The 14,381-nt window shown below is 46.3% G+C and overlaps 1 protein-coding gene and 1 pseudogene across 2 annotated transcripts in view; one reads left to right on the top strand and one right to left on the bottom strand.

The window, feature by feature from the left end:
- The window catches only part of LOC311530619 (olfactory receptor 5AP2-like), a 404,829-nt pseudogene that overhangs the window by 45,304 nt on the left and 345,144 nt on the right, over nt 1–14,381 (bottom strand). The gene's annotated exons all lie outside the window — the stretch shown is intronic.
- On the top strand, nt 11,080–12,036 carry LOC311530605 (olfactory receptor 14A16-like; the record flags this gene model as incomplete). Its single annotated transcript, XM_084647422.1, has 1 exon — nt 11,080–12,036. One exon carries the CDS (start codon nt 11,080–11,082, stop codon nt 12,034–12,036), a length of 957 nt encoding a protein of 318 aa, XP_084503548.1.

Here is a 14,381-nt window from a genome sequence, read left to right as displayed (position 1 = left end):
TACTGACCATTATTCCTACCTGCATGCCTCCAGCTTTCACCCTGACCACACCACACGATCCATTGTCTACAGCCAAGCTCAGCGATACAACCGCATTTGCTCCAACCCCTCAGACAGAGACAAATACCTACAAGATCTCTATCAAGCATTCTTACAACAACAATACCCACCTGCTGAAGTGAAGAAACAGATTGACAGAGCCAGAAGAGTTCCCAGAAATCACCTACTACAGGACAGGCCTAACAAAGAAAATAACAGAACGCCACTAGCCATCACATTCAGCCCCCAACTAAAACCCCTCCAACGCATTATTAAGGATCTACAACCTATCCTGAAGGATGACCCAACACTCTCACAAATCTTGGGAGACAAGCCAGTCCTTGCCTACAGACAGCCCCCCAACCTGAAGCGAATACTCACCAGCAACCACATACCACACAACAGAACCACTAACCCAGGAACCTATCCTTGCAACAAAGCCCGTTGCCAACTGTGCCCACATATCTATTCAGGGGACACCATCACAGGGCCTCATAACATCAGCCACACTATCAGAGGCTCATTCACCTGCACATCTACCAATGTGATATATGCCATCATGTGCCAGCAATGCCCCTCTGCCATGTACATTGGTCGAACTGGACAGTCTCTATGTAAAAGAATAAATGGACACAAATCAGATGTCAAGAATTATAACATTCATAAACCAGTCGGAGAACACTTCAATCTCTCTGGTCACGCGATTACAGACATGAAAGTTGCGATATTACAACAGAAAAACTTCAAATCCAGACTCCAGCGAGAGACTGCTGAATTGGAATTCATTTGCAAATTGGATACAATTAACTTAGCCTTGAATAGAAACTGGGAGTGGCTAAGTCATTATGCAAGGTAACTTATTTCCCCTTGTTTTTTCCTACCCCCCCCCTCAGATGTTCTTGTTAAACCCTGGATTTGTGCTGGAAATGGCCCACCTTGATTATCATACACATTGTAAGGAGAGTGATCACTTTAGATAAGCTATTACCAGCAGGAGAGTGGGGTGGGGGGAGAGAAAACATTTTGTAGTGATAATCACCCATTTTTTCATGGTTTGTGTGTATAAAAAACATCTTCTGTATTTTCCACAGTATGCATCTGATGAAGTGAGCTGTAGCTCACGAAAGCTCATGCTCAAATAATTGGTTAGTCTCTAAGGTGCCACAAGTACTCCTTTTCTTTTTGCAAATACAGACTAACACGGCTGTTACTCTGAAACCTGCCAGTGTACATTATTCTGAGTGTGTTCCTGAGTGTAACCAACGTGTATGTGAGTTTTACATTCCTGTGTGTGTCTTCGTGAATGTACATGATGTGAATGTGCATTTGTGAATGTATAATGCCATGTATGTGTTAGTGAAGCATATTCTGTTTGTTATGAATGGTCATTATTGTGCGTGTGTTTCTAGGGGCTTGTCTACATTACCGATTGGATCGACAGGCAGCGATCGATCTAGCGGGGGTGTGTGTGGATTTATTATGTCTAGTCTAAATGTAACATATCGACTACCGAGCACTCTCCCATTGACTCCGGTACTCCACCGGAGCGAGAGGTGCAGGCAGAGTCAACGGGGAAGCGTCAGCCATCGACTTGCTGCAGTGAAGATACCACAGTGAAGACACCGCGGTAAGTAGATCTAAGTGCGTCAACTTCAGCTACGCTATTTACCGAGCTGAAGTTGCCTATCTTAGATCAACCCCCACACCCAGTGTAGACCAGGCCTAGGTGTGCATGGTTGTGTATTCAGGAGTGAATATTATTACGTGCATGTGGTTATACGTGGGCATTAACAATGACTGAACAATGTGTCCCAGAACCACAAAGGGACTTCAGCACCTAAACCCCAGATTTAGGAGCCTAAGTCCCAGTTTTAGGCACACTGGGATCACAAAACCCCCGCTCTGCAAACTTTTTAATGTTAATTCAAGCAGTCTGGATCCACTTTGGTTTAGGTGGAGCCCATCCTTCCTGTATAGGCTCCCCCTAGCCCAAAAGTTTCCCCAGTTCCCAATAAATCTAAACCCCTCCTCTCTACACCATTGTCTCATCCATGCATTGAGACTCTGAAGCGCTGCCTGCCTACCTGGCCCTGCATGTGGAACTGGAAACATTTCTGAGAATGCCACCATAGAAGTCCTGGATTTCAGTCTCTTTCCTAGCAGCCTAAATTTGGCCTCCGGGATGTCTCTCCTACCCTTCCCTATGTCATTGGTACTTACATGTACCATGACCACCAGCTCCTTCCCAGCATTACCCATAAGTCTATATAGATGCCTTGAGAGATCTGCAACCTTCACACCAGGCAGGCAAGTCACCATACGGTTCTCCCGGTCATCACAAACCCAGCTATCTATGTTTCTAATGATCAAGTCTCCCATTACTAACACCTGACTTTTCCTAATGACTGGAGTTCCCTCCCCGGGAGAGGTAACCTAAGTGCGAGAGGATACCCCAACATCATCTGGAAGGCGTGTCCCAACTATGGGAAGGTTTTCCTCTGCTCCTGTGACTGCTCTCCTTCTCTGGGCCTGTCAGGGTTCCCTCCCTACTCTGAACTCTAGGGTACAGATGTGGGGACCCACATGAAAAATCCCCTAAGCTTATTTTTACTAGCTTAGGTTAAAAACTTTCCCAAGGCACAAATTTTGCCTTGTTCTTGAACAGTATGCTGCCACCACCAAGTGATTTAGACAAAGAAAAGCGAAAGGACCAGTTGCAGTTCCTATTTCCCCAAAATATTCCCCCTTTCCTAACATCCCCTTTCCTGGGGAGGCTTGAGAATAAACAAGATGAGCACAAACCAGCCTTGGATTTTTAAGACCCAAAAAACCCAATCAGATTCTTAAAAAACAGAACTGTATTAGAGAACAAAAAAAGATAAGAGAACAACTCTGTAAGATCAGAATGGAAGATAATCTTACAGGCAGTCAGATTCAAAACATAGAGAATCCCTCTAGGCAAAACCTTACCTAAGCCGAAGGGAGGGCTTTGCCCTTTGGCGTAGGCACTCCACTTCCCTGAGAGGCAATAGCTAGGTTGACGGGAGAATTCTCCTGTTGACCTACCACTGGTCTATACAGGGGGTTAGGTCGGTATAGCTGCACCTTTCAGGGGATGCAGATTTTTCACAACCTTGAGAGAGGTAACTATACTGAAGGAAATTTCTAGAGTAGCCCAGGCCTATGTATACGTTCATGGCACCTGTCAACAACGTTTTGTTTAGCTGGCAGTAATGTGGGACAGAGGATATGGTGCTCAAGCAGGAGATCTGGGTTCTAGTTCCATTGCCCTTCTCTATGTCCTTGGGAAGGGTCAAGAGAGACAGGCTTTGTCTGGGGGCTTCAACTCTCTGTGCCCCAGTTTAAAGATGCTAGGTTGTTTAAAATATGTGCTGTGGGTTATCGACTTCGTTGCTCCCCCCCAGCTGAAAAGTTGGGTGGGCTTTTGGCAACAGTGTAGGGGGATGTGGGAGGTTGAGACCTTTCCCAAGTGACCCCCAGTGACTAGTGGGGAAACCCCAAGACGGCAGCCCTGGGAAGGAAGCAGATTTGCAGCCCCTGCTGACTGAATCCCCCAACTCTCCCCAGACAGAAGCAGGGCCACCTTCCCCTACCTTTGTGGCTCAGCCCAGTTTGATCAGCCTCCATGGCCTTTTGAATCGTCGGCTTCAGAGGCTGCCAGGGACAGAGCGGCTCTGGATGGTGGCTCTGATGAGATGGACACAAGGCCACGGGGAATTGGGCTGAGGCCCAGAAGCATGAGAAAAGCTCACCGAGGGAACAAGGGAAGTTCCCCACTCTTGGCATGAGCAATGTCAGCTTGTCCTGCTGCTGCCATGCTATAATTAAATAGCCTGGCTGAAGAGCTGGCTCTGAGACAAGCAGGCTCCATCCTGCTTGTGGAGCTCACTTCATCTCTAACCATGGCTCCTGCTCTAAGTCATTCTCCTCCCTGCACCCAGGCCACTGAATGGTGATGGGACGGGAGTGACTTTCTGGGGACACAAGGTGAGAGGGCCTGGGTCCCACCCCCAATCTCCTTAGCCTAATCCAGCCTCTCACCTTGTCCCCATCAGCTGGGCAGCTTCCCCCAGGATGGAAAAGGCTAGGACCAGCCCAGCCTGGCTGATGGACATCAGTGGGTCATAGGTGGCCAACAGCACCACCTGCAGGAAGGATCTTCTCTGCCCTTCGGAGAAGATCTCTCCAAATCCCTAAAAATGACGGGGCGCAAGCCTTTGGCAGATTGCCCAGAGCCAGGCTCCAAACCCTTGGGCTGGGGTGATATTATCCTAGAGTGGCCCAGGGGAAGGCAAGATTCCTGCTGTAGCCAAGGCAACTAAATGCCCTTGAGCACCTTTGGGGTCCCATGGCTCAGGGAAGCCCCTTCATTAACAGGTCACAGGACCTGAGGCCTCTAATGGCTCTTTATGGAGCAGGATTCACTGCAGGGGCTATGACATGCTGGGAATTTATCTGTGTGTGTGACCATGGCACGCTCTGGGGTGTAGCTCACATAGACCATACAGGACCTCTGCTACTCCAGCAGAGATATCTCCTCTGACTCAGAGGCTAGAGGCTTGGGGCTGACTCAGGTCCCTCTCTCCTCCCCATGGACGTTGCCTCCAGGCTTTTGTAGGGTGCAGTAATGATGGAAGCTGATCGATTGCCCTGGATGTGCCACGTCCTCATGTGGGTGATGCTGCTACATCCCAGAGAGGGCCAGCAGCAATGTCCCCCCACATGGCCAGGAATGGGAAAACAGCCTGCAATCATGGGTAAGTAAAACCACGGCCACTGAGACACCATCGGGGATTAAACCCGGGCCCTTCAGCATGAGCCTATGGCACCCTTTCATTCAGGAAGTCATGAAAGTCTTTGCTTGCAGAGACCCTTTCTCCATTCCCACCGTCAGACCATTGCACTTGGTGACAAGTGAAGGGGCAGGAGCACTCCTAGGGACTGCACAGTTGGGTTTCACCGTGAAGTCTCTGGGATCCATTTACAGAGTGTTCTAATCCAGGATCTCTCTTCTCCCAGATTATTCTCCAGTGAAGCCACCCTGCAGAATATGGCAGAGCAGTTTGGTGATGGGTTGGAGGAGTCACCATCTAGGTGTGCAGCAGCTGTAGTGCGTGGATGGGCAGTGAGCCAAAACCTGCAGCCCTAACAGCCCAGGCTGGCCTCCCACTGGTGGCAATGGCAGTTTAGATTTCATAATTAGCTGCTGACAGCTGGGACATAGACAGAGGACTCAGATATGCAGCAAACCAATGGCAAACTCAGCTCCAGACAAAGAGGGGAAGGATGTAAGTGGCAGAGCAACACCGGGACATCTGGTGAGCTGCTGCAGTCAAGCAGCCACAGCCAGAAGAGAGAAAATGGGAACCTCTTTGAGGGAGCTGAGAAACAGAAGTTTGGCAGCTAGATCATTAGTAATATTTATGGAATAAATCCCAAAGGCTTTTTCCTGTGCAATGAAGTGTATAAAACGTGTCTCTTTACTATCACACTAAACTTGAAAATAGTCTTGTATAACTTCAGGAAGGGGTTATCAATGTCATGGGTGACTTTAGGAGCTAGAAGTTTCAGATTCATAGAATCATAGAACCATAAGGTTAGAAGGGACCACAGGGGTCATCTAATCTAACCCTCTGATCAGTCCCTAAGTCCATGCTTCTACCACATGAGCTCAACCAAACAAATGCCTCAGGTGGCAGCAGCAGTAAGATCTATCCTCTTTGTGGACTAGCCACCTGAGAGGGATTTAATACATTTGGTCAAGGACATAGCAGGGCATGAGAGACACCTTGCAGAGTTGTCTGTAAATGCTGCCCTCATGGAGAAGCACATCAGTATACTGTGGGCTGGGCAGGAGCCGCATGCCTCCAAACTTGCCCATGCTGAGGCTCCAGAGAACTCTGTTCCAGATCTCGAAGGATCCTCACTGCAATTGAGGAGCCAGATGGCACCTGGAGTCTCTCCTCCCTCCCATAGCAACACAGATGAACCTGTTTGCAAATATGTCAATGGTCATCTCCTGCAAAACTCTCATTTAGTTCACCGAGGGCATGTCTATATGAACATTCACACATGGGTGCAGTGAGAGAGTCTCAGACACCGCAAGGGGGAAAGGCCCCCCATCCCAGCTCATATGAGTGAGGCAGGACAGGGGCTCAGACCTCCCTAGAGGGGCAAGGGCCCCCCAGATCTGGGCACCCACATGGCAGGGGAGCATGTGGGGTGACAGGTGCCCCTGACCCTATTCTCACCCAGTCCTCCTGCCACTCACCCCCAATCCCCCAGCCCAGTGTCACACCCCTCTACTCCCCCTTACCCTCACCCCTCCCTCACCTGAGCCCCCAAACTCTCTCTCTTCCCCTACCATCTGTCCCCATTTATGCCCTTCCCATAATCCCTCGCTGCAGTCCTAAACCCTTCTCCCCCATTACCTCCTTTGCCCCCCAATACCCCTCCCCTCCCAGGAACCACTCACAAATCTAACTTTTCCCCCAAATACTTTCATTACATTCCCCGCAAAATAAAATTGCTCATCAGGACTCAAAAATTGTAGCATCCTCCAGCTACTCAGCCCAAAATACATTTTGTCTTGGATGGGAGCTTGTCATTAACTTATTCTTAGTTATAAGAACATAAGAATGGCCAGACTGGGTCAGACCAATGGGTCCATCTAGCCCACTATCCTGTCTTCCAACAGTGGCCAATGCCAGGTGCTTCAGAGGGAATGAATAGAACAGTTAATCAAGTGATCCATCCTCTTGTCGCCCATTCCCAGCTTCTGGCAAACAGAGGCTAGGGACACCATCCCTGCCTATCCTGGCTAATATCTATTGATGGACCTGTCCTTCATGAACTTGTCTAGTTCTTTTTTGAACCCTGTTATAGTCTTGGCCTTCACAACATCCTCAGGCAGAGTTCCACAGGTTGACTGTGGTGTGTGTGAAGAAATACTTCCTTTTGTTTGTTTTAAACCTGCTGCTTATTAATTTCATTTGGTGACCCCTAGTTCTTGTGTCATGTGAAGGAGTAAATAACACTTCCTTATTTACTTTATTCACACCAGTCATGATTCTATCACATCCCCCCTTAATCGTTTTTTTTCCAAGCTGAAAAGTCCCAGTCTTATTAATCTCTCCTCATATGGAAGCTGTTCCTAATAATTTTTGTTGCCCTTTTCTGTACCTTTTCCAATTCCAATATATCTTTTTTGAGATGGGGCCACCACGTCTGCACACAGTATTCAAGGTGTTAATTGGAGAGTGAGTTCAGAGCCAGTAGTCTCAAGTAGGTCTGCAATTCATCCAGTCATTAGTTCCTCTCAGTTTAACAGTTCAAAGAAGCAGAAGGAAACTCTTTCTTTGAGGAGCTGTACATTGGGAACCCCTCAGTCAAATGACCCCAAATCTGAATCACTAATGCCCCCTAGATCCCCAAGAGGCACACCAAATTTCAAAGCAATCCAAGTAACCATTCACATTTTAAAACATGCACACTGTAAGGAGTGAACTTTTTCTTAAATGCCATTCTCAGTTTGGGTCCCCCGACATTTTAGTTAGTTCCATGCACTACTCTGGGTAAAACTCGACAGATTTAGACCATTTTGACACGCATCACATCAATAGTTTGATTTCTTGCTCTGAGCAAAAAAGAAAAAAAAATCACTCTGGAAACTTTTTTATCTTTGCAACCCCTAGCTCAGAGGTCCCCAGATTTGGGCCACTAACTCTGCCTTGCAGCTTCCTGAGGCACATCATATTTCAAAGGAATTAGACTGAATATATTGATGTTAGAGGACTTAGAAAAGTTGACGTTTGAACGGAACACATGATGCAACCTTAATTATAGTGGTGCTGGGATGTTCCTTTACTGGCTGGGTACAGATCTCACAGATTTCTATCTGTTAACCACGATCTTGGATTATTCTATGAGCATTATAATAGGATTGTGCTGCTAAGCAACAAGAATCTCAGATAAAGGAACAAACATAAAACTAGACATGACAGTGCAGATATTCAGTTTATATCCACTGGAAAAGCACCATAGCACCATGACAATATCTACCAGCTGGGCATCTGGCTTAATTGAATTTCATGGGGCTGATTTACAAAAGCTGGGGATCTGGCCCCATTTACACCACTGGAGCCATAGCTGATTTACACTAGCAGGGATCTGGCCCTTCATATTTGTTCAGGCTCTCTGACGCATCTACAACCAGCGTGAACAAAATATTTTTAAAATGTCATGCAGCATTGCACCTGAATCCTAATGAGCCCTTTAGTTTAGTATTGTCTGTAATAAGCTCCTCTGGTGGCTACATCCCAAAAGCTTTTTTCCCAAGAAAAAATTCTCTGCTCCCCCAGCTGTAATTATGTGGAGTTAGTGAAAGCTGTTCCAGATCAGCTGGGCTTCTGGTGCCACTGGGCTGTTAGTCATTGTATGTCACAAGTTTGTGCTACAAATCAATGTATTTGCAATTCCTTTGGGACACCCTTTGTGCCTCAGCCCTTCCATGTTTTTAGCTAAATGTTCTTCCAGGGATGCTGCTATCTTGTGCTATCCTGGGTGGATGCTGTTCCCCTCTGCAGAATTAGGCTCAGCTAAGGCAGGTTGTCAGCATAGTTTGTTCCTGAGGTGAGATCAGAGCTGGGCTCATAGCCCTGGAGACCAGATTCAGCTATTTAGCCCTGGAGCAGGTGCATCATGGACTGTGATCGTGTCTGAATCCTGCACAAGTCGGGATCAGCTCTAGAGCTGGGAGGGGCTCTTTAGTCCCTCATCCCATTTAGTCCCTCACCACTCAGCCAAGCTTGTCCAAGGAAGGGAGCGCCCATCTGAGAATTGGATCCCTATCTGCTAGGAACTGCAGAGACCCAGCAATACAGGAAATCCAGCAAAGGGACACAAAAGGCTGCTGGATAATACAGTGATGTGTACCAGATAGATAGATTAGATTAGATAGATAGAGAGCAATGATTCCTAGCATTGGAGACTGAAATTCTTTGCAATTTGGGAAAAAATCCACAAAGACCAACACAGTAAGTTTGCTCTTTTAATTAAATATGTTAGGATATTAATATATAGGGCAAATTTAAGAACATAAATATGAATTACAAATAGAACTCTGTAAAATGTTTGCTGTCAATTCAAACATCTAGAGTCTGTCAGAATTTTTTTTAATCAGAAAAATGAGTTTTCAAAAAAGTCCCAAAAATCCCCAAATTTTCAAGTTTTGGTAACCAATAAAAAATAATTTTCGGCTAAAAATGGCAGCAAATTGAAAATGTTCAGCCTAAACTCACCCCCCCAAAAATGGGTTTTCAGTTTTCCTATATAAGGATAGCTGAGACTTTCTATGAAAATTTGATTACCATGACTTGAGGACTGCAGTAACTCAGCCAGAGGTTAGGGGTCTATTACAGAAGTGGGTGGGTGAGGTTCTGTGGGCTGCAGGAGGTCAGACTAGATGATTATGGTAGTCCCTTCTGACCTTAAAGTCTATGAGTCTATGATTAATTCAAAACCCAATTAATTAAAAACCCCAATTTTCCTTTAAAAACAATTTAAGCAGAAAATTGGAAACTTACAGTTAAGAAAGAGTGGGGAACACTAATATTGTCCAATAATACCATAATTTCAAAGCCATTCATTCTATTGCATCCATTTTCATTTCAGTTTCAAACGGAAGCTGCAGGATGGTAAAACTGAGTAAGCAGCAAAACGGATAGACCCCAGAATACGTTTAATATAGACTAGACCTTTATGCCAAGAGTCAGAGTTGAACCAACTAGCCAAAGCCTGTCTATCCTGACAGAGCAGATAGATGGATATGGAGGGGTCAATAGGACTAAAACACAGAGTTCCTGATCTAGCACCATATCCAGTGTAGAACACTGCTGTCAGCTGAACACAAACACTGTAAATAATAAGACACAGCCAATCCCTAAAAGAGTTCACAGTCCTAGTAGACAAGGCAGACAATAGGTGGGAAGGGAAACAGAGGCACACAGAGAGGAAAACACCTCGTATAAAGGGCACAGAGAAGGTCAGTGGCAGAACCAAGAATACAGCCCAAGTCTCCTGAGTACCATTGAACCACTCAGCCAGTCAGAGAGAGAAACGATACAAAACAGCAGTAACTGAGTGATGCTATTAGTCCATCATCATCCAGAGATGGGAATGCAACTGGGATTTGGTGCCATAAATCAGTGTGTAATCAGGTGGCAGGCATCTGGGTGGTATTGGGCAGGACTCATTACAGACAAGCTGCCACTTAGGATGCCGGAGGAGTCCACTGTATTTCCCTGGCAAGTGGAAATCAGGCTGTGCTAGCATTTTAGTATTTTAAGCTACACCTCTGCTCATGTATCCATACCTGTGCTAGCTCTTATCAAGTATAAACAACAGTATGGCTGCAGCAGCACGGGTAGTGGCAGCAGAGGCATGGGTGAGCCATGCCGAGTACATACCCCTGGTTTTAGGCGGGTTTGCACTAGGTTCAGTCGTGCTCCAGAGACTACACTGCTATTTATATTCACGCTCGCTCACAGAGAGCTGGTGTGAGTGTGTGTACATGAGCAGGGGAATCACACCCTGGCTCATAGTGTAGACCTAGCAATAGTTTCATGCCCAAATTGTGAGGATAGTGTTTATAGCACTAGGACAACCCTCCTGTGCAGAACGGGTGGATTGGTGTGGTACTTTGCTCCTTCTTTCATACTGCATCTTTATCAAGCCATATCTTGGGCAGAAGGTGTAAACTGACGCAGCTCCATTGACTTTAAGGGAGTTATGCAAATTTACCCTAGTGTGATAATGCACTGGTCTAGTGGTCTGATTGTTGGGGTCAAGGAGCGCTGACCTCTCCTAGTGAACTGAAGTAATAAGTGCTGTGCACCTTTGACATTCACACCATGAGATATTACAGAGAGAGAATCAGGGTCATTCCCTCTGTCGCTCTAATCCTGGCCATTGCCCTTCTCCTTCCCTCCACAGGTAGGACATCATGTACTGAGAAGGAAAATGTCCAACCAAACCACCGTGACTGAGTTCCTTCTCCTGGGATTCTCTGATGTTCAGGAGCTGCAGATTTTGCACTTTGTGGTATTTCTAGTGATTTATCTGGCAGCCCTGGTGGGGAATCTTCTTATCTTCATGGCCATAGCCTTTGACCACTACCTTCACACCCCCATGTACTTCTTCCTGATGAATCTGTCCATCCTGGACCTTGGCTCCATCTCTGTCACCATCCCCAAATCCTTGGCCAATTACATGTTGAATACCAGGTCAATTTCTTATGCTGGGTGTGTTGCTCAAGTCTTTCTCTTCATCTTCTTCACTGAGGCTGACTTTGCTTTCCTTACCGTAATGGCATATGATCGATATGTTGCCATCTGCAAACCACTGCACTATGAGACTGTGATGAACAGGAGAGCTTGTGTCCAAATGGCAGCCAGTGCCTGGATCAGTGGGATTCTCTACTCTGTGCTACACACCGGGAACACATTTGCATTGACCTTCTGTGGAGCCAACATGGTGGATCAGTTCTTCTGTGAAATCTCCCAGCTACTCAAACTCGCCTGCTCCGACTCATATCCCATTGAAGTTGGGGTTATTGCATTTAATGTATGTTTAACTTTAAGCTTCTTTGTTTTAATAATTGTGTCATATGTTCAGGTCTTCACCACAGTACTGAGAATCCCCTCTGAGCAAGTCTGGCATAAAGCCTTCTCCACCTGCCTCCCTCACCTCCTTGTGGTCTCCTTGTTTGTTTGCACTGGCGCCTTTGCTTACCTGAAACCCACCTCCAGCTCAATATCAGGGCTGGATCTCTTCGTGGCTGTTCTCTATTCCGTGGTGCCTCCCATGATGAATCCCATAATCTACAGCATGAGGAACAAAGAGATTAAAGGTGCCCTGAAGAAACTGACTGGGTGGTCATTATCCACCAAGAATAAAATTTCCAGATTTCTCCCATGATGATGGCTTCATTCTGTGTGTCTTGACAGGTATAATCAACTGATGGCATTATTGTCTCCGTGGGATTTTGATGTGCTATGTGTTTATGCAAAATGCTGGGGTTCACAGTGGTAATAACCCAGACTGAGTTCACTGAAGTCAGTGTCATTACTCTAGATTTACACCAAGGCAAATTAGATTAGGATCTATATATCTATCATAAATAAATGTCAAAAAAAAAAAAGCAAGCCTTTGTTAACCCAGAGTTACGATTGCCTTGTGGTATCTCGTGCCCTTCCAGAATGTCAGGGTCAGCATAACTCAAACTTTGGAAAGCCAAGAAATACAGGGTTAAAGTGCATGGCCGTGCAACCTTCATTCTGCCCCCCTGGAGCTGGCAAGACCACTGGGAATTATCTGCATTCACTCCAGCTTCACTCCCTGTGCTAGATGTAACCATATCGAATGGTGGAGGCAGTAGGTGATGCAGGCTGGCAGAGGGGTGTTTGTGATATAAGAAGATCAGAGGATTAGTTTGAGGAGCATCAGAGAGCTGTGATTGTGATAAGAGGAGATCTGGGTCTGAGCCCCGCCCAATACGGGTGATCAAAATAAGGATGTGCACATGTACCTAGAGATTCCAGCCTGCATGATTTCAATACAGAACTGTGAAGGTGGTGTCAGTAGCAGGGCACTGGGGGCTTCTTGCCATGGATATAGTTGGTAGTGAGCTGGGATATGAGAGCAGTCTGTGGATTTAATGAAGTATAAGTTTAGGTGGTATCCTGTATGCGTGTGTGAAGAGGTTGTAAAAGGGTAGAAAGTGGTTGGTAAATTTTCCAAGTGTAGTATTCTATGGGGGGGTGCAGGCTCAGTGTTTGAGCATAGGGCAAGTACTCACATTCTGCATTTTCACTGTATGTGTTTTATGGATGTTGTGGGGCATCACTCAAAGGGGGCAGATTTATGGTTGTAAGGGCATTTAACTTAAGTCTCGTGGCACCTTAAAGACTAACAGATTTATTTGGGTATAAGCTTTTGTGGGTAAAAAACCCATTTCTACCCACGAAAGCTTATGCCCAGATAAATCTGTTAGTCTTTAAGGTACCACCGAACTCCTCATTGTTTTTGTGGACACAGACTAACACGGCTACCCCCTCATACCTAACTTAAGTCTGTATTTCCTGGTTTTAAGAAGCTTGAATTTTGCTGAACTCTGAATTCTGGAAAGGCACAAGCTGTCACTGGGAAACCTTAATGCTGTGTTAACAAATTTGTTTGCCATTTATTTTCCTAATTTTTTTAACTGTTGGTAGGAGTTTATGCAAGGTAGCCTGTTTCCTCTTGCTTTTTCCTACCCCCCCCACCCCCCAGATGTTCTGGTTTAACTTGGATTTAAACTTGAAGAGTGGTCAGTTTGGATGAGCTATTACCAGCAGGAGAGTGAGTTTGTGTGTGTATGGGGGTGGGGGGGATGTGAGAAAACCTGGATTTGTGCAGGAAATAGCCCAACTTGATTGTCATGCACATTGTGTAAAGAGTTGTCACTTTGGATGGGCTATCACCAGCAGGAGAGTGAATTTGTGTGGGGGGGTGGAGGGTGAGAAAACCTGGATTTGTGCTGGAAATGGCCCACCTGATGATCACTTTAGATAAGCTATTACCAGCAGGACAGTGGGGTGGGAGGAGGTATTGTTTCATATTCTCTGTGTATATATAAAGCCTGCTGCAGTTTCCACGATATGCATCTGAGGAAGTGAGCTGTAGCTCACGAAAGCTTATGCTCTAATAAATTGGTTAGTCTCTAAGGTGCCACAAGTACTCCTTTTCTTTTTGCGAATACAGACTAACACGGCTGTTACTCCGAAAAGTGATCATTGTGGCATTTGTAGGTAGCAATGGGTATGGATGACAAGTGGACCAAAAAGGTCTTTTAAGAACCATCACAATTTTCTGGACAGGAGCTGTACTGGGTACCCTGCTTGGCCAGTCTGGGTTCCCCTCACCTCTGACCCCGCAGAGACTCTCGGTAAGTGCAGTACAAAGCTGGACACAACCATCTACAGCATAGGAGGCTCAGTGAAGTGTCCTATTCATCTCAATGAGCTCTTCTCAGATGAGGGAGAACACCTCAAGGAGATGAATACAGCCTGAAACAATCCCTCTGAGAGGTGTAGGGTCAGACGCCAGAAGATGGGCTGGGCCCCCAGATATTGGCCCGCACACAGGAGGGGAATGTAGGGCTGTCAGGTCCCCCTGCCCCTATTTTCTCCCACTCCCCCATCATTTACCCTCCTGTCCGCCTTCCCAGTGTCACACCTCACCTCTCTCACGCCACCTACCCCCCAGCCCTCCCCAACCCACCT

This window comes from Lepidochelys olivacea (assembly GCF_965140295.1).
Source record: "Lepidochelys olivacea isolate rLepOli2 genome assembly, chromosome: 14".
NCBI lineage: Eukaryota > Metazoa > Chordata > Testudines > Cheloniidae > Lepidochelys > Lepidochelys olivacea.
Note: the sequence above shows the minus strand (reverse complement) of the source record. Positions and strands in the feature narration are given on the sequence as shown.